The sequence below is a fragment of the Schistocerca piceifrons genome, chromosome 3 (assembly GCF_021461385.2).
Source record: "Schistocerca piceifrons isolate TAMUIC-IGC-003096 chromosome 3, iqSchPice1.1, whole genome shotgun sequence".
In the NCBI taxonomy this organism is placed as follows: Eukaryota; Metazoa; Arthropoda; class Insecta; order Orthoptera; family Acrididae; genus Schistocerca; species Schistocerca piceifrons.
In genome coordinates, this window is record NC_060140.1 from 571,836,066 (window position 1) to 571,856,853 (window position 20,788).

At 36.7% G+C, this 20,788-nt stretch overlaps 1 protein-coding gene across 1 annotated transcript in view; it reads right to left on the bottom strand.

Annotated features, from left to right (window-relative positions):
* Positions 1 to 1,573: 1,573 nt before the first annotated feature.
* The window catches only part of LOC124789440 (myosin regulatory light polypeptide 9-like), a 117,118-nt gene continuing 97,903 nt past the window's right edge, over positions 1,574 to 20,788 (bottom strand). The window contains exons 4-6 of the mRNA XM_047256790.1: positions 14,963 to 15,099; positions 14,753 to 14,801; positions 1,574 to 1,889 (exon numbers count right to left, since the gene is read on the bottom strand). Coding sequence (XP_047112746.1) covers positions 1,743 to 1,889; positions 14,753 to 14,801; positions 14,963 to 15,099 — 333 coding nt within the window. The 3' untranslated portion in view covers positions 1,574 to 1,742. The remainder of the gene's footprint in view (positions 1,890 to 14,752; positions 14,802 to 14,962; positions 15,100 to 20,788) is intronic.

Below are 20,788 nucleotides of genomic sequence, written 5' to 3' on the forward strand. Positions count from 1 at the left end.
AAGGGACACACTACCTAGCTTTCAGAAATAAGAGTTCTTTCATAGGGGAGGAGAAAGGGGTAGATTAATGAAGTTAAATAGGAATGACTAGTCACTCAGACCCCAGGATGAAAGGGACCTAACTGTAGAGATAATGGGTATCAAGGGGGAGGTATCAAACAGTTTTCCAATATAGACGTCAATGACACTCCTGCATGTTTTCTAATGTCAACAATCCATCTGCCATGAAGTTAACAACTTAGTCTTTTCATTATCTGTAATTCAGTAAAGAACTTCCTTGATCCAGCTGGGATTTGTTTGATTATGTGTCCCACCCATTTACATTTCATTCTCATTGGAATAATTGTAATTATGTCTTCCAGTCATTTCCTAATCCTTTTGTTTACTTTCTTGAGTATCATACATCTGATACTTCGTGGCTTGCTGAGCAACCCTCAGTTTCTGAATAGCTTTTACATTTTATATCTTGTCTCACTGCCGTAAAAATTTGAAAATACTGTGTAATGGAACTAATGAATCACATAGCAGCAGGTGGCAATTTAAGCTCATTTCTTCTCTAATGTGGTTTTGCATTTGTTCTTGTATTCTCTTTTGAGTTGAAACAGAAGGCTTTGTGTCTAATATTTTGTATCACCTCTTTTGGTGTCTTAGTATATTTTTAATTTTTTCTTTCTTTTGTGTTAAATATTATACCTGAACTTCTGTGAAATGTTTGTCATTGTTTGTCACTTAAGTGTTTGTAAGTTATCTTCTACCACATTGTCATAAGTATTAATACATATGACATCCTGTTATGAGGAGAGTAAAAGATATGGACCAAAAATGCTTTAATGGTCCAGCTTTAGTTGAATTGTAATTTATGCAACTACAAGGAAACAGGAGAATATTTGCCATCAAGAATTTGCATCATGCTGCAGGACTCAAAGTGACTGCAAGGGTCTTCAGAAGTCTCCCATCATATATGAAGTAACACATTTAGAATTCCTACAGATTCAAAAGAAAATTAACTGTATAACTTGCTAGCCACTCCTTCTAAATCACCTGATCATGTAGATTGAAAAATGGAATATTTCTATTTGCTGCATGAAAAGTAGCGATGCAGGGCTCAAATTTTGTGGTGCATAGATTGTTCTATGATAAACCTTGATGCAGTCATGGATGTAGTAAGTTTGCAATAGGAGATACACAGCACTGATTTAATGTCAGCTTTGCTGCTAATTTTTGTATGTTCAGTTTGTGCTGGCTCAACATAAATACTTTTGTAGCAGTATTGTGATGATTAATTGTTAATACCATACCATCGGCTGCTTGAAATCTGTTATTGTATACTTTGACTATTTTCACATCCTTAAAGGTTATACTTGTTTGCAGGATATGTGTAACATAATGAATGAAGGAATGAAACTTCAAAAAAATCTAAGGGTCATGTTTTGATATTGAATGTACGTTGGAAATACAACATCAATTACTGCACAATTGCTGATAGTTGTAATGGATGTATAAATAATTCTATAAATGATATATGAAAGTTTTTCAGACCGATCCATTGAGTAACTGTTGTTAATACAAATACTAGATGCATACTGTCTTCTTTTTATTTTTTGAATTGATATTTTAAAGAGTTATATTCTTGTACATTTTGTACAAAATCTTGATTTACATACTGCGTAGTTGCAATCATTGAGATAACATCTATCACCTTAAGACTAGGTGAAATCACAGACATGTAGGGAAGTCCACCACTAATGTGCGTGACTCATGAAATCTTCAGGTCCAGGTGTTTTCGTCTTTTTGCGTAATCCACTTAATGTGTTACAGAATTTAATGTAGTCTATCATTGCAACTCCTTTCCTCATGCAAACTGGAGCATCATCAAGAGCCAGATCAGCCTGTGAAAAAATTGACATGCTGTTAGCTATTATGTCCACTGTATCACCAAGTAAACATTTTTAAATTTGTTGAACTCATAACACTGCACTATCAAAAAATGAATATGAATTACAGTGAACTGAAGTTGAATACCAGGGTGTTGAACAACATAAAATATTTATATTATTGAGGGGAAATGGTGAATAGCAATAAAAAGGAACCATATGTATAGCTTTAAATAGGGTGTTGACACCTGTGATAGATGATGGACAAAGATCAATAAGCAATAAAGCTGTGACAATTTAGGTATGTGAAGATGGCTGACTCAGTCAAATTCAGTAACAGCTATATGTAAGCAATTTGCTATTGTGTTTTTAATGAAAGTGACTTTAAGAGTCCTCCAGCTCTGTCTGCACTTCATCTTGTGATTTCTGTAGATTCACTGTTATACACAAGTCACTAGATGGAAGTGTTTTTATTATAACCAACAAAAAATTACCTTCTCATTTCAAATTTTCTGCTCATAACATGTAATTTCACATGCATGGGCAGTATCGACAAAGTATAAATTATAGCATTATTTTTTACACTAAGCTACAATAAAATAATTTGAACAGTAGGACACTAATAAACCCATAGTGCATAGTTGGTTTGCTATGAAATTTATCCTATACTTGTTTCTTGGGAGGAGTCTTACTTAATTATTATTTATCTTATATCTAAGTTATATGGTCATTTATGGATAAGCTGCTGCTTGAATCATTTTTTACAAGTGTCTCATGTCTCATCTTAAGAACATTTGGTAGAAAATTATAAAAAAAGGCCCTTGGACGTATGGGCTTTTTGGTGATAAAGTTAATCTCCAATCAGTCATATGGAAGTCTGTTTTATGCTTTGTATCATGACTGTGAATTTGCATGTTCCAATTTGTGATCTTAGTGTCTTCTTTCACTAGCATAATGGTTCTAGCATGCACATAGCCTAACTGGCAGAATACAGAAACTGTTAAACAGGCTTTTACAAGCTGTTCCTTGTTTCACTTACAGTGTGATCTTCAAGGCTCTCATCTGCATAATGAAAATCCTAGTATGGCAAGTCATTTTACTTAGGTCTGGCAAATGTACACAATTAAACTTATTACACAATTTTTAGCTCAGAATTGTAGAACTTTACTACTTTATTAACTCAAAACCAATAACCAATGTGGCAGACCATGCTGTGCTGTGCTGCATATCTATGCTAATGACATTCGTAATAATTAGTTTTGGGAACAAGTTTCAAAAATGTCAAGGGCTCTCTTGCTTTCATTTTTATTTACATTGTTGCCACCACGTATAAGCACCAAATGATCATCTTCTTTTCTTGACTTGTCCATTAAAACATTCTGCTCCACTGCATTTAATGTGGAAACCAGGCTTAACCTTAATAAAAATGGAATGTTTTAAATGCATATTTTTACAAATGCATGTATAGAGGTCTTCTCCATGGCAGTCAGCACATAGTAGGAGCCCTTTGGTGCATCTTTGCATTAGAAATTCAATTTTAGAATTTTTTGGAGAGTTTGCCATTGCTTTTCTGTTTACCTGTATTGGTTGTATTACCACAACCAGCTTGTAGTGCCAAATTTTTGACAAAAATGTCACTGGAGGTGTGCTTACATATTGAGCTTGCTGCATGTTTTGTTCAGCACTCACCACATTTTCTACATGGAATGATCCTTAATAATGTCTTTAGTTTGGGCTGTGTGATGTTTCCACCTGAGTGGTTTATATTTCATTTCCAGCTCATGATATTACCCCCAAAAATTGTACAATTCACCTCTCTCTTATCCCTACTTCTGTTTCTTGTGGCAATTCCCATAATGCACCTCTCCATTGCTTCCTGAGTCTGTTTTTTTAATGATTTTCATATTAAAAGTCCATATCTGCTCCCATAAATCAAAACTAGTAATGCACACAGATCACAAATTGTCTGTTTTAGATACATCACAGTCTCTGTTTTTTAATGATTTTCATATTAAAAGTCCATATCTGCTCCCATAAATCAAAACTAGTAAAGCACACAGATCATAAATTGTCTGTTTTAGATACATCACAGGTCTTGTTTTTTAATGGTTTTCACATTAAAAGCTTGTATCTCACTCCCACAAAGCAGAACTGGTAATACACACTGATTGTAAATTTTATGTTTTAGGTATATCAGAAAATGAAAATAGTTGTTTAGTTGACTACAAAAACCCCAGTCCATTTTTACTCTTTTGTTCATTTACTATTGTAGAAATTTAATATTTGTCATCAACTGTTTGACATACAAAGAACTATCAACTAGTCCTCTGACTTAAATGTTACTTTATTTTCTATGTCATCATTATCTTCACCACCACCATTTCCCAGCTCCAGTTTCCCTGGTATGATGTACAAGCCCTCACTATCTCCTCCTGCCTTCATAGATCTACTGTTGCTGTCCATTTATCCAAAAATATCATCTGGCTGTTATTTTTTTCCCAATCTCATAATGTGCCCATACCACTGCAGTCTGTGTTTCTTTATTGCTCTAGTAACAGGGATTTCAATGCCAATTACATTCCTGTTCAGATTATTTTTTATCTTGTCCTTTCTAGTAGTTTGCTTCATAGGTCTTATGAATCTCATTTTTCTCCCGTTAATTCTGCCATCATCTTTTATCAGTAGGGTTCATTGCTCTAAACCATAAGTGAGAATTGGCACAAATTATGTGCTGTATAGGGTTGTTTTTGCTTGTTGTGGTATTTTGCAGTCCCATGAATGTTTTCGGACTTAATTACAATAACTGAATGCTTTCTGTGTCTCTCTAGTGTTTCCTGGTTAATAGTATCGTCTTTGGAAATTGGTCCCTGTTGATGGTCATTTTTATAGTCTTTGTGTTGCTCATCTTCAGCCCAAAATTTTTAAACATACTGTTCATTCTATCAGCTTTTCCTTACATTTGATATGTTGATTCCTTATTCTCAGTATGTTGATTATAAATAATTTTGGTCTAATTCTACTGCTTTCTAGTAATACTCTCAAATTTTTTATTACAATCTTCCATTTGTTTCTGCAGTCAACACAAACAAGAAATACACTGTACATTCAGAAAGTGTTTTATATACTGGGCATCTACAGCTGTTCAAGAGTGTGATGTTAAGAAGAATTCCACTGAAAGCTTGTAAAATTATTGTTTATTGACATGCAACTGGCCTTGCAGCCTAAAGCTACATCTTCAGGTGCAGCAATGTTAAAAGGTCATAGGTACCCATCATTCCTAGTCAAGATATTTGATGGTGATTTAAATAAGAACCTTAAAAGCTCCATAAAATTTCGAAAAGTTGTGTGCTGTGTTGGTAGTTGACAGTAGTGTTCCTCGAGTTTAAAAAGTGACTGACATGTGGCAAAGAGCTGGTAAAATGCAGGAGAAGGCAGCAGCATCCACAACAAGATGGCTGCCCTGCTGTCGGCATACACTGCAATTGAGCAGCTGTATGTGATCCGTTTTTTGTGTAATGAAGGTGTCAAATCCATCAATATTCATTGCAGAGTTCCAGCACAGTATGGTGATTCATGTTTGTCATTGCAGAAAGTGTACAAGTGGTGTAGGAAGTTTAAAAGTGGTGTAACTTCTGTGGAGGATGCCCCAAGCCCAGAGCAGCCTCATTGCGTAGTGACGGACGAGACGAGAATGTTGCATTAGCAGAGGAGCTTGTAGAGGAGAACAGACGTGTAACTCTGAATGAAACAGCCACAAGTGTGAAGTTTAATACTGGTAGTGCAGAATATTGTTCACAATGTACTGCATTTCAATAAGGTGTCTGCAAGATGGGTGCTATGTCAGTTGATTGCCGAATTGGAAGACCATCGTGTTGGTACCTGTGAAGAACTTACGCATCATTTCCATGTTGAAGATAAAGCATTTCTGTGAAAAATTGTTACAGGCTTGAGTCCCCTGTCACCAATCAGAAATGAAAAGGTCAAGCAAAGAATGGCACCACGGCTCATCGCTGGAACCAAAAAAATTTCGCACTCAGCTGTCTGCTGAAAAATTCGTGTTCATTCTCTTCTGTGATGCAAACAGAGTAGTTTTGGAGCATTACATGGATAGGGGAGTGATGGTAACCAGTACTTCTTATTCACCCTGCAATTGGGAGTAAATGATGAGGACTTCTGATGTCAGGAGTATTGATACACCATGACAAAACCTGACACCATTAGACAGTTGAGACTATTCAGGAAATTAAATTTGAATGTCTGGTACATCTTCCTTATTCACCAGACCTCACTTCTAGTGACTTTCATCTCTTTGGTGCACTCAAAGAAGCAATGGGAGGCAGGCATTTCAGAAGTAGCAAAAAGGTGAAAACTGTGGTCTATGAATGGCTAAACACATGACCAAAATAATTCTTTCATCATGGCATCTATGCACTTGTGAAGCAGTGGAATATAATTATGCATTCAATGTCTGGGAGACTATGTTGAAAAAGGACATGTAAGTTTTCTTGTTCAGTGTTACAATGAAAAATATTATAGCACTTTTAAGGTTTTCACTTGAATCACCCTTGTATTATTTAGTGAGTATTATCTACATTACATTGGTGAATGAAGGGTGACAAAGACATGAGCCATTAATTTTATTAAAATTGCTGGTGTGTGAACCATTTGGTTATAGACCCTTGTATTATGATTTGTCTGCATTACTGTGATGACAGGGCAACCCGATGTTGGGAAGAGTAGAAGTGGCTTGCGCAAGTGACTGTGACAGATGGTGTTAGTATCAGGAGGCTGCATATCTCCACAATAGCCAGTTGAATTGTGACTCGAGTGAAGTGAAGTGATCAGTGGTTACCAAAGAATTCTAAAAGCAGTTATCCACAAGTTGCCTAGCAGTGGTCATCAAGTAACCTTCAAGTAACTTCCCAGATTACTACTCTGGTTTACAGATATTAACAGACTGGACTGTATCCTGTGAGTTGGCTAGTGTGGATTTAGTCCTTGAATCAGGAATGTGTAACTTATCCAGTTTGGACTTTGCTTTAGAGTGATCTTTAGTGAACTTATGCATTTTATTCTGAGTTTCCTCATATGACTCTAATTGTGTATATTGCTTTGAATAAATCTGATGACTCTTGTTAATAGTGTGTTTTGTAGGTAAGTAGCCACCTTGGAGAAACTGACATTTATTTACGTGCAATACAGCTTTCTGTGACTGCCATCACAACAAAATGGTGATAAGAATATTTGAGCATAGTGATTTCATTTGTGGCTACTTTCTGCTGTGCATATTTTTTAATTATTCTCAGTGAAATATTTTTTGTCTCTGTTCTAATCAGACACTTTCACATTTCAGTATGGCAACTTTGAACTCTGATATTCAGTTAAAATATAAGCTAGCAGATTACTATGATTTGCATGTACATGTTGCAGATACTAGAAATAAACTAGTATACCCTCAATTCTTTGAAAAATCAAACTACCCTGTATACGTGATTACTGTTTGCAAAATGTATTGCAAATAGAGTTAGCGGTAAAGCAATATATTAAAATGTGATGCCTGATGTTGAAGGTTTACTGCATGAACGGTGAAAATGTAGCACTATAAACTTTTTCCTCTCATTATTTTATGAGGGTGTCAGTGAGAAAAAGTTTCATAAGGGTTTAAAATTTTGTGTAGCATTTAGAATTTGTTGAATGTCACTAAGTGCTCTCATTCTGAGATACTGGTTGAATAATCTCTGAGTAATTTTGTGCCATGAATTAAGCTGCCACAAGACACATATACAATTTCTAACTGTAATACCTATTTTTGAATTCAGTCAGTAACCACAAGAAATGTTGAAAAATCATATTTTTGTTGCTCCTGGAAGTTATTAGATAGAGAACCTGCAGCTGGTAGTGGTTTCTGGGTTCTGGGATAGTCGAATAGTAAAGTAGATAGACCCGAACATTTTGAATCAGTTAAGGTAGAGGAGAGCATCAGTGCTCATAATGCTGTTACAACATCAATGACTATAGGTGTTGCAAGGAATATTAAGAAAGGCAGGAAACGTTTTTTTCTTAGAAAGAGTTACAGTATACAAATTGCAGAGTAACTGATAGTCAACTACAAATATTCAGCTTTGAGGATGACTATGCAGGACACAAAAGGATAAAATTCAAAAGTGTTATTTAATACACATTAGACCGGGTTATGAAGGATGGGAAAGACTCAAGGTAGATCAGGAACTGTCAGAAATTTGCTACTAAAGCAAAGAGATTCATAATAAATTTAGCCCAAGTCAAAGCCTAGATGACAAACAACAGGGGCTGCAAGAAGCCAAAGTGAGCATAAGGAGAGCTAGGCAAGAACCACTCAATGAATTCAAATGCAAAATTTCATCAGCTGATCTGAATAAAAATCTCAAGTTTTTGTCAGTAAGTGGATTGAAATCATCTGCTCAGTCACTCAGTAACCACATATCACTGAAATTTAAGACAACAAGGGCAAAGGGTTAAATGCTGAATTTGGTTTTCTGAAACTATTTCTCCACAGAAGACTGTAATACAGTTTCATTTTTCAATCATTGCATGAATGATTGAGATAAGAGTTGTCAGAATAAAAAATCAACAGAAATTATTTAGTATTTGAAAGGCCACATGAGATACCTATGAGATTCTGAAGAGATTATGCAAAAGAATTTACTCCCCTTCTACAGTAGTTAGCATAGGTCACTGGACTGACAAAGGGAACTTGGCGACTGGAAAATTACAAGAGTGATTACCATTTTCCAAAAGAGTAGTAGGAGAGATGAAGAGAGTTGTAGACCTATATTGAAAACTCCATGAGGATGTTTCTGCTATCAATGCAGTTATCAACAGGAAACAATGCCAGAACACCAGAGTGCAGAGTGAATTGCAGGAAGACCTGCAAGGATCAGACACTGGTGTGAGTACTTGAAGTTAACCCTTAATGTAACATATTGTTCATAAATAGGTGTAGAAATTCACCACTGTTTGAATAAAACTGTTGGTGGCAAATCACTGAAAATTTTAACTACTGTTACTGAGATTCATTAGAAGAATCTCAAGAAAATGTAATTCACTCATGAAAAAGTAGATTATAAAACACTTGTTCAACTGTTTCTTGATTGATGTTCATCAGTCTGAGAACCTTACCATGTTAAGATTAGTAGGAGATAGATAGATAGATAGAAAGAGATAGAGAGAGAGAGAGAGAGAGAGAGAGAGAGAGAAATATTCCAAAAAAGAGAGGTGCATTTTATCATTTTCAGAGATGCTCAACAAACTCCAGTGGCAGACACTACAAGAGAGTCATTGTGCACAATGGAGAGGTTCACTGATGAAATTCTAAGAGCATACATTTGAGAGAAAAGTCAGGTAACACATTATTTCTTCCCACATACATGTAATTAATGACCACGACAAGGAAATAAAATAAATTAGAGCTCATACAGAGGTTTACAGAAAACCATTGTTCCCACATGCCATTTTGAAGTGGAACCAGGAAAGGTGGTAAAATAGTGGTACTAGAAATATGCTCTACCTCACACTGTGAGATGGTTTGTGGAGTATAGATGTAGATGTAGATGCAGAATCAGTTATGAAAGACAGACTAATGAGTTACATGAATAAATACAATCTTCTTATCAGATTACAATTTGGCTTCCAAGGTGGCAGAAGAACAGTATCAGACATAAATGTGCTTGCAAAAGTGTTACCTCAAGCTGTTGACAGTGATGACTGTGTTATAGGCTTATTTCCAGACCTGTCCGGGCTTTTGCAATGTTAGCCACAAAGTATTACTAAATATACTAGAAGCACTATATATAAAAGGAATAGCTAATGAGTGGCTCCAGTCATATCTGGAAAATAGATTGCAAAAAGTAGAAATAGCCTACACATCAGATGACGCTAAATTTTTAGCGAAACAACTATCAGATGCAAAACATACTAACTTGTTCCTTTGGGTAGTGTATTAGGGCCAATTCTGCTCTTAATTCATAAATGACTTAACAGACAGTGTAAGGCATGGAGAAAGAATTGTCTTTGCTGATAACGGCAACATTACAGTCACTGATGAAACAACAGAACTCCTAGTTGAGAAGGCAAATGAAACTGTAAAGGATGTTTACAATTGGGCAGCATGTAATAAATTAACACTGAACATAAAGAAAACAACAGCTGTAAAATTCACTTAAAGAAGGAAAACAATTCTGCCGCTCTAAATATAAATGATGAATCTACAGACTGTAGCAGAAACAAAGTTTTTAGGAATGAATATTGATTTTCAGATGAAATCAAATGAACATGTCAAGATACCAGCAAAGAGAATGCCATCAACATGTTATACCAGTAGGATTGTATCATTAGTATCTAACAGCCAGTACCTTGGGTGACGTATTATTCACATGTACACTCATTCGTAATTATTAGCTATTGTATTCTTTTCTGGGAATTAAATGCACAAAACATGGACACGATTTACAAACTGCAGAAAATGGCCATAAAAATAATAAATAATTAAAAGTAGTAGCTGGGCTCACTGTAAGGAAATATTTAAAAGAATTGGGTGTCCTCAGTGTGCCAAGTAGGTTTACCTATGTGTCTGTTGTGCACATTACAAAAAAACATTAATAATTATATCAGCAATAATTATGCATAATCACGGAAAAAGTAGTATTTTGAATTTGCAGTTAGCATAGGGAAAAAAAATTAAAATCTCTGAACAGTGTTTTCTCGTATGAGTTAAAATTGTGTAATAATTTATCCAAGTAGATGCAAAAGATAGCTAAAGTACATTTATTTGAAATGCACTCAAAGCAGTCCTCTTAAATACAAGGTCTGTTCAAATATTCTGGAGCTTTTTCCACAAAATTTTTCTGAAGTTAACTTTTACTTAGTGTGCATGGTCTCCTTTGAAGTACTCTTCTCCACAATTGATACACTGCTCCCAACACCATTTCCCCTTCCAGAAGCAGTCTCAGCATGCCTCCTCCTCAATCGCACGAAGCACCATCTGTGAATTTTCTTTTATCTCATCTATTGTTGCAAATCTTTGTCCTTTCAACAGGGCCTTCAATTTTGGAAATAAAAAGAATTCCATAGGACCAGGTCTGGAGAGTATGGAGGATGAGACAGCACAATGATTTCATTTTTTGTGCAGTAGTCACACATCAACAGAGACAAATATGCAGATGTGTTATTGTGATGCAAGAGCCATGAATTTTATCGCTACATTTCAGGCTGTTTTCTTCACACATTTTCTCACAGGCATCACAAAACATTCCAATAGTACAGTCAATTAACAGTTTATCCCTGTAGCAAGAATTCGTGATGAAATAATCCTTCAAAGGCAGAAAAACTAACAGCATGCCTTTGATGAGCTTTTTCTTGTCTTGGAGAACTGTTCCTGCCCCCTGTGAAGATTGAACCTTGGTCTCAACATCATAACCATAGATCCACAACTCATCACCAGTTGTGATTATATTAAGGAACATCTCATTCTCATTTGCACAATCCAAAAGCTCTTCGTAGATTGCAAGGTGAAGGTCTTTCTGGTATTGACTCATGAGCCACGGGGCAGACTTCGTGGCAACAAGATGCACTTCAAGATACTGTGTCAGGATTTCCTGACATGATCCAACTGAAATGTTATACTCTTCTACAATCTCTTGGACAGTCAATCTTAAATTCGCATGCACAATTTTGTTGACTTTCCTGATATGAGTGTCGTCGGTAGACGTCAACGGGCGTCCTGAGTGAGGGTCATCTTTAACTTCCGCCTGGCTACTATTAAACCATGTGAACCACTCATAACACCAAGTGTGGCTTAAGCACTCATCACTGTAGGCTTCCTGTATCATTTGGTGTGTCTCTGTAAAGGTTTTCTGGAGTTACACGTAAAATTTAATGCAAACTCACTCCTGTAACTCTGCCATTTGCAAACTGTGCAACACAATGTTGTACTCAATACAGCTCTGAATAATAACTAACAGACATACAACAATGAAACTTCTGGCAGTTACACTCTAAATACAGGCATGTGCATTTTGTTCCAACACACCACTGACGCAAAATTGCAAATGTTCCAGAACTTTTTGATCAGACCTTGTAATGCATACTACACAATTAAAAGTTACTAAAAGAACTTAAAGTAGGGTTTAATACAGAATTGACAACAACTAAACCACCTCTGTCAAATTATATGTTAACAATATAATGCTTTCAAATGGAAAATCTTACAAGTAAGATTAATAGATTATAATATTAAAGCTTCACATTTTTTCTAATCTCAACATCTTACTCATCGTAGTGGGATGCTACTAAGTTTTTCAGACAGGCAAAAGGAAAGCGATGGAGATGTAACAGAGGTATTGCAATAGGGTCACAGTACTAAGTCATCTAGAAGGATGTGTGGTGTGTGCCATGATAAGTGTTGAGAGACTAAATGAGCTGTATATAATTATTCTCTCACATTGTCAAGCTAACTTGTTTTCAGTATGTGTATACAAAAGAGCATTATATGTTAGATATAACTGTCTGAGTTAGTGCATCCTGGGTTTTCTGTAGTTAGACTACTACCTAAAAATCAAGACAGTTGCTACAGTGTCAGTGCTTTTGTATTCAGGATGTAGTGCTTAGTAAGCCCATAATACAACTCTTCAAAACGCTGCCATCATTTATTTATTTATTTTATTCATCATCCAAAAGATCTCACATGTGATTCATCATTAGAATGTTTACATGTAACACATGACAACAATGCATAACATAATAACCAAAAAAAGCAGATTATATACCCATAGTATATAAATAGAGAACAAACACTTAGTGCACAGACAAAACACATACTCATGCAAAACATGTATAGGGCATTAACTGTGCCTTATACACAACATGTTCTGAGAGCATTTAACAGAATTTCTATAAGTATTTCATAATTTGAAAATAAATTTAAATTCATTTAAATTATTGAAAGCATGTAAAGGCTTCAACTTATTATCTGATACAGATATTCATTGACACTGTAGAAGCATTTATCCATCAGGTATTTTTTTAGAATGATATTTTCACTCTGCAGCAGAGTGTGCGCCGATATGAAACTTCCTGGCAGATTAAAACTGCGTGGCGGACTGAGATCAAACTCGGGACCTTTGCCTTTCGTGGCAAGTGCTCTACCATCTGAGCTACCCAACACGACTCACATCCCATCCTCACAGCTTCAATTCTGTCAGTACTTCATCTTCACAGAAGCTCTTCCGCGAACCTTGCAGAACTAGCACTCCTGGAAGAAAGGATATTGTGGAGATGTGACTTAGCCACAGCCTGGGGGATGTTTCCAGGATATTTTCACTCTCAGTGGAGTGTGCACTGATATGAAACTTCCTGGCCAATTAAAACTGCATGGCTGAGACTCGAGATCTTTACCTTTTGTGGGCAAGGTCTTGAGTTCGAGTCTCAGACCGCCACACACTTTTAATCTGCCAGGAAGTTTCATATCAGTGTACACTCCACTGCAGAGTGAAAATATCATTCTGGAAACATCCCCCAGTCTGTGGCTAAGCCATGTCTCCGCAATTTCCTTTCTTCCAGGAGTGCTAGTTCTGCAAGGTTCGCAGAAGAGCTTCTGTGAAGTTTGGAAGGTAGAAGACAAGGTACTGGCAGAATTGAAGCTGTGAGGGCGGGTCGTGAGCTGTGCCTGGATAGCTCAGATGGTAGAGCACTTGCCTGTGAAAGGCAAAGGTCCCGAGTTCAAGTCTCGGTCCGCCACACATTTTTAATCTGCCAGGACATGTCAGGTATTTTTTTACTTCATGCTTGAATTTACTTTTGCCTTTCAGCTCTTTAACTTAGTATGGAAGTGCATTCCTAAGTGCTCACATGGCTCTAACTTCTGGATTTTGCTACATAGCTAATGTGGAAGTCTTTACCATGCCTTGTATTGTGATTATGGTAGCTAGAGTTGATTTGAAGATTACAGTGATTTTTGTGATCATTTCCAGGAATTTTAAAATATATGTAGATGGTAATGTTAGCATCTTTAGCTGTTTAAATAAGGGTCTACGTGTGTTTGTGGTGTGCATGAGTCATTATATGGATAGCTCTTTGCATAATAAAAATTTCTTTTGGTCTTGACTTGGTTTTTTCCCAAAAACTTATGCCATAGTTTGCAACTGACTGGAAATAACCAAAGTACATAGCTCTAGTGCATTCTGGGCTACATACCTTGGATATTATTCTCGAAGCAAAACATGCTGAACTGAGTTTCTGAGTAACATGCACATGTTCGTTCCAGTTAAAATGTTGATCAATCTACATTCCCAGAAACTTTGTAGTACACATCTTTTCTATTTGTTTGTTTTCTGGCATTATGCACATATTATCCTGTTGATACTTACTTCCGTACTGTATAAAGTTAGGTGTTTTTGTGTTTAAAGTCAGCTGATTTGAATAAAACCATGACAGTAATCATGAGAGCACTTTCTCTGCTGTAGTACACAATGATTCTTGCCCTTTGTCAATGCAAAAATTATACAATAACTGGTTTATAACTACACTAAAGTATACAGGTTTGTCATAAAAGATACTTTCCATGCCTAATCATAGCTGAACTCACAAAACTGTTTTTCTTTCTATAAATAGTTCCTTTGCTCGAGGGAAATGAGGACTTCTTATAAAGGAAACACAATAAATTCCACATAATTAATTTTTTATGTTCTGAAGTATATTTCATCAAAAAACATTTGCCAAAATTAAGAGTAAAAAAATTAGCAAGACAAATTTGTAACTAAACTCATGGGTATAAAACTTATAATTATACCAAATAAGAATTAAGATTAAATAAATAGATGAAAAATAAAGTGAGAAAAGCTCACCTCTTCAGGAGTAAATCTGTCACCCCATGTGACTAGATCATGTTTTATCCTATAAGAAAAGATGAAACTGGTCATATGTGATGCCCAACATACATAATCACAGAATTATTTTCTTTTTTTTGTGTACATAGGACAGTTCTTATTTCAAATGTGACAACAAATACCTAAATATTATTCTGAAAGTTGTTGTTATTGTTACTGTTACTGTACCTTTCTTCAGAAATCAAGCCAGAATTGTCATAGTCCCATCTTGAGAGAGCATCAATTAGTACAGTTTCTGGATCCAACTCTACCGTTTTATATCCCAATAGGATAACAAATGATTCAAAATCAAGTGGACCAATTGTCTGAAATGTTAAACATCTTAGATAAATTCTTTGTGCTACAATAATCAATTTTGGGTTTCATTTGATGATTTTATTCAGTGCATTTGCCACTCAATGTAGCTTTTATTTTTCACCACTCATGTTTGGAAGAAAAAGAAAAGACAAATGCTACAATAAATTTACTTTTTGTATAGCTACTGCAGTCACCTGAGAAGACATCAGGACATCGACAAATAATATTTTCACTGGTTACTTTGGATTTACGTATCATTTGTGGTAGAGGGATGTGTAACACTGTGTCTGCTTGGCTGATGAAAGTGGTCACAATCTTAAAACTACATAATGATTTAGTAATTAAGAATATGAAACTGTTTGAAGTCTTGTTATCTGTTTATGCATGTAACAAATGAATGGAAGGCCACCACATGTCTTCAAGGTGGGACACAGATACTGGGGGAACTGTTCACTGTCTGTAAACAGCTGAAAGCTGTTTTGGCCACAGTAGACAGGTGTCAAGCAGCTACCCTGGGCTGTGGTGGCATTGGGCACCTGATATGAATGCTTTTGTACAGCTGGAGCCTATAATGATACCTGGAGTCCCTGATGCCACTGCACCCTCCAATTTGCACTTCCTGGCTGGACAACACTTACCTGACCCTGATTGGTGAACAGTGGTGAGATCATGTATGTTGGGGTGGAAAGCAAGCATGGGTACCAGCTGCCCAGTTGCCCCCCACATGTCTTAAAAATATGTTTGAGGTATTGCCTACTGCTGGAAGTACATCTGAACAGCATGGGATGCTTTGCACATTGGGACTGCAGCCAATCTTCCTGAGTGGTCCAGATAAGTGCAGAGGGTGGGACTGCATGTCATTAGGAGCTACAATATTAGGAAGTCCTCAAGGGAAACAGCAGGCTGGTCAGTAAAGAAGGCCAGTGTCTACTCTGTTTCCTACAGGGGGGTCTAATCTGAAATGTGGAGGAGACTCTGTCAGCAGTGATTTAGCACAGTGGGTGTACATAACTGCAAACTGTGCCTAATGTAGACATGAGTGATGCTTGCAACCTGGGTTCAAAGGCCATTCTCAGTTCCTGCAGGTGTCTGGCTGCTTTAGTGAAGACAACTAGGCTTACCTGTGGAATGGAACCAGAACTATCATTTTGAGCTAAGTGGAAGGCTTAAAACAGTGTCTCAGATGATTATATGATTATGTTGAATGCAGGTCTTGTGGCCTCCTCTATTGAGGGGAGAGTAGATCAGATGTGCACTATGCATGGGAAGTGCCTAGTAGGGTAGTGGAGTAAGTGTGGCATGCACATGTGGGTGTTTAGGATAGAGAAGTCCCCCCCACAGATCCAATAAAATGCATCCTGCTTCCAGGTAGAGTTGAACTCATTATAAGAATTCCAAACTCCAATAGGTAGGTATATCACTAAGATAATTTGAATGTTTATGATATAGATGTGTTTATAGCCATTAAAATATGATAATTTCTAGTGAGATTAGTACAGATTAATTTGGATTATTACAAATGTTAAAGTTGGGTCAAATGTTGTCATCAGATACTTTTTTAGATTCCTCCAACCCCCATCTCAGGAACATTAGTGGTGTAACATTTGAGGGGAAACTTGGAGAATATTTTGCATAAATTTCCTGGTCATTTTGTGGTATTAGGTGGTGATTAGGGTAGGTAGTAGGGACAGGGAATCATGTGAAATTTTTCTAATGCCTTATCAAAGAATTTTGTTGTGCAATTCATCAGAGAACCAACATCTGCAGGTAATATTGTAGAGCTGCTGGTGGCAAACAGACCTTAACTTTTCAACTCAGCGTAAAACAGTGGAGGCTGTTACAGCATCATTGAAAATGGCTGTAAACAGGAACAAAGAAAGGTAGGAAGATTTTTCTGCTGAGCAAGATTGATAAGAAACATATTTCAGATTACTTGAGTCTTCAGTTTGAAAATTTCATATCCAGCACTAACAACATTGAGTATCAATGGACAAAGTTTAATAGCATTATACAAAATGCTTTAGTGTGCTGAGCAAAGTTGTGAGGGATGGAAAAGGCAAACTGTGGTTTGACAGCTGTTTTATGAATCTGCTCCCTAAGCAGGAAGAGCATCACTGCAAATTTAAATACAGCCAAAGCCTCACAGACAAACAAAAACCAAAGAAAGCCAAAAGTTTAAATACAGCCAAAGCCTCACAGACAAACAAAAACCAAAGAAAGCCAAAATTAATGTTAGGAGAGTCATACATGCAGCTTTCAATGGATTTGAAAGTAAAATTCGGCATACTGACTTGTGGAAGTACACAGATTATGCAATATTAGTTGATGACTTTAAGCTACCAACTACAGATTGGGATCTCTATGAATTCAATGCAGGGGGTATGGACAGACAGACCCCTGAAGTACTATTGAACATGTGTTTTTGAATATATTTTCCAAAACTTGTCTTGAGCAGCTAGTTCACCAGCTCATACACAATGGAAATATTTTAAACCTTGTAGCTGCAAACAGACCTGACCTTATTGATGGTGTCAGCAGAGAAACAGGGTTAGTGGACCTGATGTCATAGTCATGATGGTTACGAAAGTTAATAAACAAATAAAGAAAGATGGGGGAATGACCAGATAGGCAGTTGTTAACATCCCACTTAGACAATGAATAGACATCATTTGGTTCCAGCGTGATGGGAATGATTATAAGCAAAGTTTAAATGGATTGTAAATTGTGCTCTAGAGAAGTATGTGCTGAATAAGTTGATTAAGGACAGAAAAGACCCACCAAGGGTGAATGGCAAAATTCTGAAAATGATGGGGAAGCAAAAACTGTTGCACTCCTGATTTAAAAGAGAATACACAAATGATGACAGGAAAAAGTTTGTAGAGGTTTGTGCATCTATAAGATCGGTGTGTAACTACCACCTTAGCAAAAGATCTTGCTGAGAGACTGAGAAAATTCTGGTCCTAAGTAAAGTTGCTAATTGGGTCAAATGCTTCTGCCCACTTCTTGTTGACCAGTCTGGTGTGGTAGAAGAAGATAGCAAAAGGAAATCTGAAGTTTCAAATTTCACATTTAAGAAATTGTTCATACATGAAAATCATAAGCATACCATTGTTTGTCCATCATCCAGATTCCCACATGGAGGACATAATAACAGGCATCCCTGGCATAAAGAAACAACTGAAAGAGTTTAAAACAAATAAGTCACCAAGTCAAGATGAAATTATGATTGGGTTAAAGAGTACTCAATGGCACTGCCCCCTTTTTAGCTTGCATTTATCACAAATCTCTTGGTCAGTACAATGTCCCAAGCAACTGGAAAGAAGTGCAGGTCACTGCTGCATATTTAAAGGGTAAAAGAATGAACCTGCGTAATTACAGACCAATATTGTTAACATCAGTTTGCTGCAGAATTCTTGAATGTACTCTCAGTTTGAATATAATAAATTTCCTTGAGACAGATAAGTTCTGTCCACAAATCAGCATGGTTTTAGAAAGCTTCACTCATACAAAAGTCAACTTGTCCTTTTCTCACATGATAACCTGTAAACTATAGATGAAGGGAAACAGGCAGGTACAATATTCCTAGAGTTCCAAAAAGTGTTTGACATGGTGCTCCACTGCAGATTGTTAATGAAGGTACAAGCATACATAATTAGTTCCCAGATATGTGAGTGCTTCAAGGACCTCTTACATAACAGAAAGCCAGTAAGTTGTCTTCGACAATGAGTGTTCATTAGAGACAAGAGAATCACCAGGAGTGCCCGGAGAAGTGTGATAAGACTGCAATTATTCTCTTTATACATAAATGATCTGGCAGGCAGGGTGGGCAGTAATCTGTGGTTTTTTGCTGATGATGCTGTGTGCATGTGAAGGTGTTGAAATTGAGTGGCTGTAGGAGAATACACAATGACTTAGACAAAATTTCTAGTTGGTGTGATGAATCGCAGCTAGCTCTAAATGTAGAAAATTGGAAGTTACTGCAGATGAGTAGGGAAAACAATCGCATAATGTTCAAGTACAGCATTAGTGATGTGCTCTTGACATAGCCATGCCAATTAAATAACTAGGCATAATGTTGCAAAGCATCCACATCTGTAGCTGGGTGGTAAAGGCAACTGACTGCCATGCAGGAGGCCCAGGTTCAATTCCTGGTCGGGTTGGAGATTTAATCCACCTGAGGACTGCGTGTCACATTGTTCTCATAACCATTTCATCATCATTGATGTGCAAGTTGCTGAAGCGGTGTCAAATAAAAAGACTTGCACCAGATGACCAACTATACTAGATGGTGTATCCCGGCTAAAAATGCCATATGATCATTTCATTTCATGACACGTTGTAAAGCGATATGAAATTAAATAAACACATTAGAACTGTAGTAAGGAAGGCAAATGGTCAACTTCGGTTTATTGGGAGAATTTTAGGAAAATGTGGCTCATCCGTAAAAGAAACAGTATAAGACACTTGTGTGACACATTTTTTAGTTCTGTTTGAGTGTTTGGCATCCCCACCAGGTCAGATTTAAGGAAGAAATTCAAGCAATTCAGAGAAAAGCTGCTAGATTTGTTACAACATGCATGAGTTACAGAGGTGCTTCAGAAAATGAAATGGAAATCCTTGGAGTGAAGGCAACATTCTTTCCAACGTACACTATTGAGAAAATTTAGAGAAACTGACATTTGAAACTGGCAGGAGGCCTGGATTGATTGATGTTAACATAGCTCTGTCAAAGTGTAGCAATGTTCATGTACCCTGTCAAACTCACTGGATACTGGCTGGCTACTGTACTGCAGGTAGGGTTGTTGCTGGCCATGTGTGTGAGTTCTTTGGACACTGATCTTTTGGTATTCCAGCCCATTTGAAAAAATATGGGGAGTAGTGGTATGAGGTAGCCCATAGGTGGCTTTAGGCCATGGAAAACACCCAGCCATTGCTTTCCCCAAATCTTAGCAACATGAAATTTGGGCTGGATAAACAATAAAAGGAGCTGAAAACCCAACTAGTTCAACTAAGTGCCCCTAAATAAAAATTAGTAGATGAACTTTAGGAATTGAAAACGAGTCAGTGGAGCAGGAAGAGGTGTTAAATGACATCACATGGGATATTTAGCAGAAGGGCAGTGATAATGAAGATTAAATCAAATAAGAATGATATTTGTTTTACTACAAAGGAGAATATCAGAGGATATAATTCAGGTGCAGGCTTAATTGTAAATAAAAAAAGATTTACAGCATTATGGGGGTCTTGCAGAAAGGAAGACTTATATTCATCATGAACAAAAGATGTTCAGGTTTTTGCACCAAATGTGCCGATTTTGTAATGAGGATCTCTACAAACAGTTACAAAACATAAATGATAGAAAATACCACTACAGTGTGATACAGGGGATATTAATACAAAAGTGAGACAAACATTAAAAAGTGAGTTGCCAATGGGAAACTTAAGGTGTGATTGTAGAAAGAACTGAGGTTGTACATTAACCATTAACTCACAAAGGGTGGTCTCTCACAAAGTGTGAAAATTTTTGAACTCACTCTCCAAGATCAGTTCTGGTGGAATGATTCTATAACCCTCCACCTCCTTTTTCCCTTAAATAACCAATCCTACAATACTGTACTGTCAGTTGCATTATTGCCTTCTCTGTCTGTTGTTGACATGTTTTTGGGTTTCCTAGACGTAGCCTTTTGAACTACATAC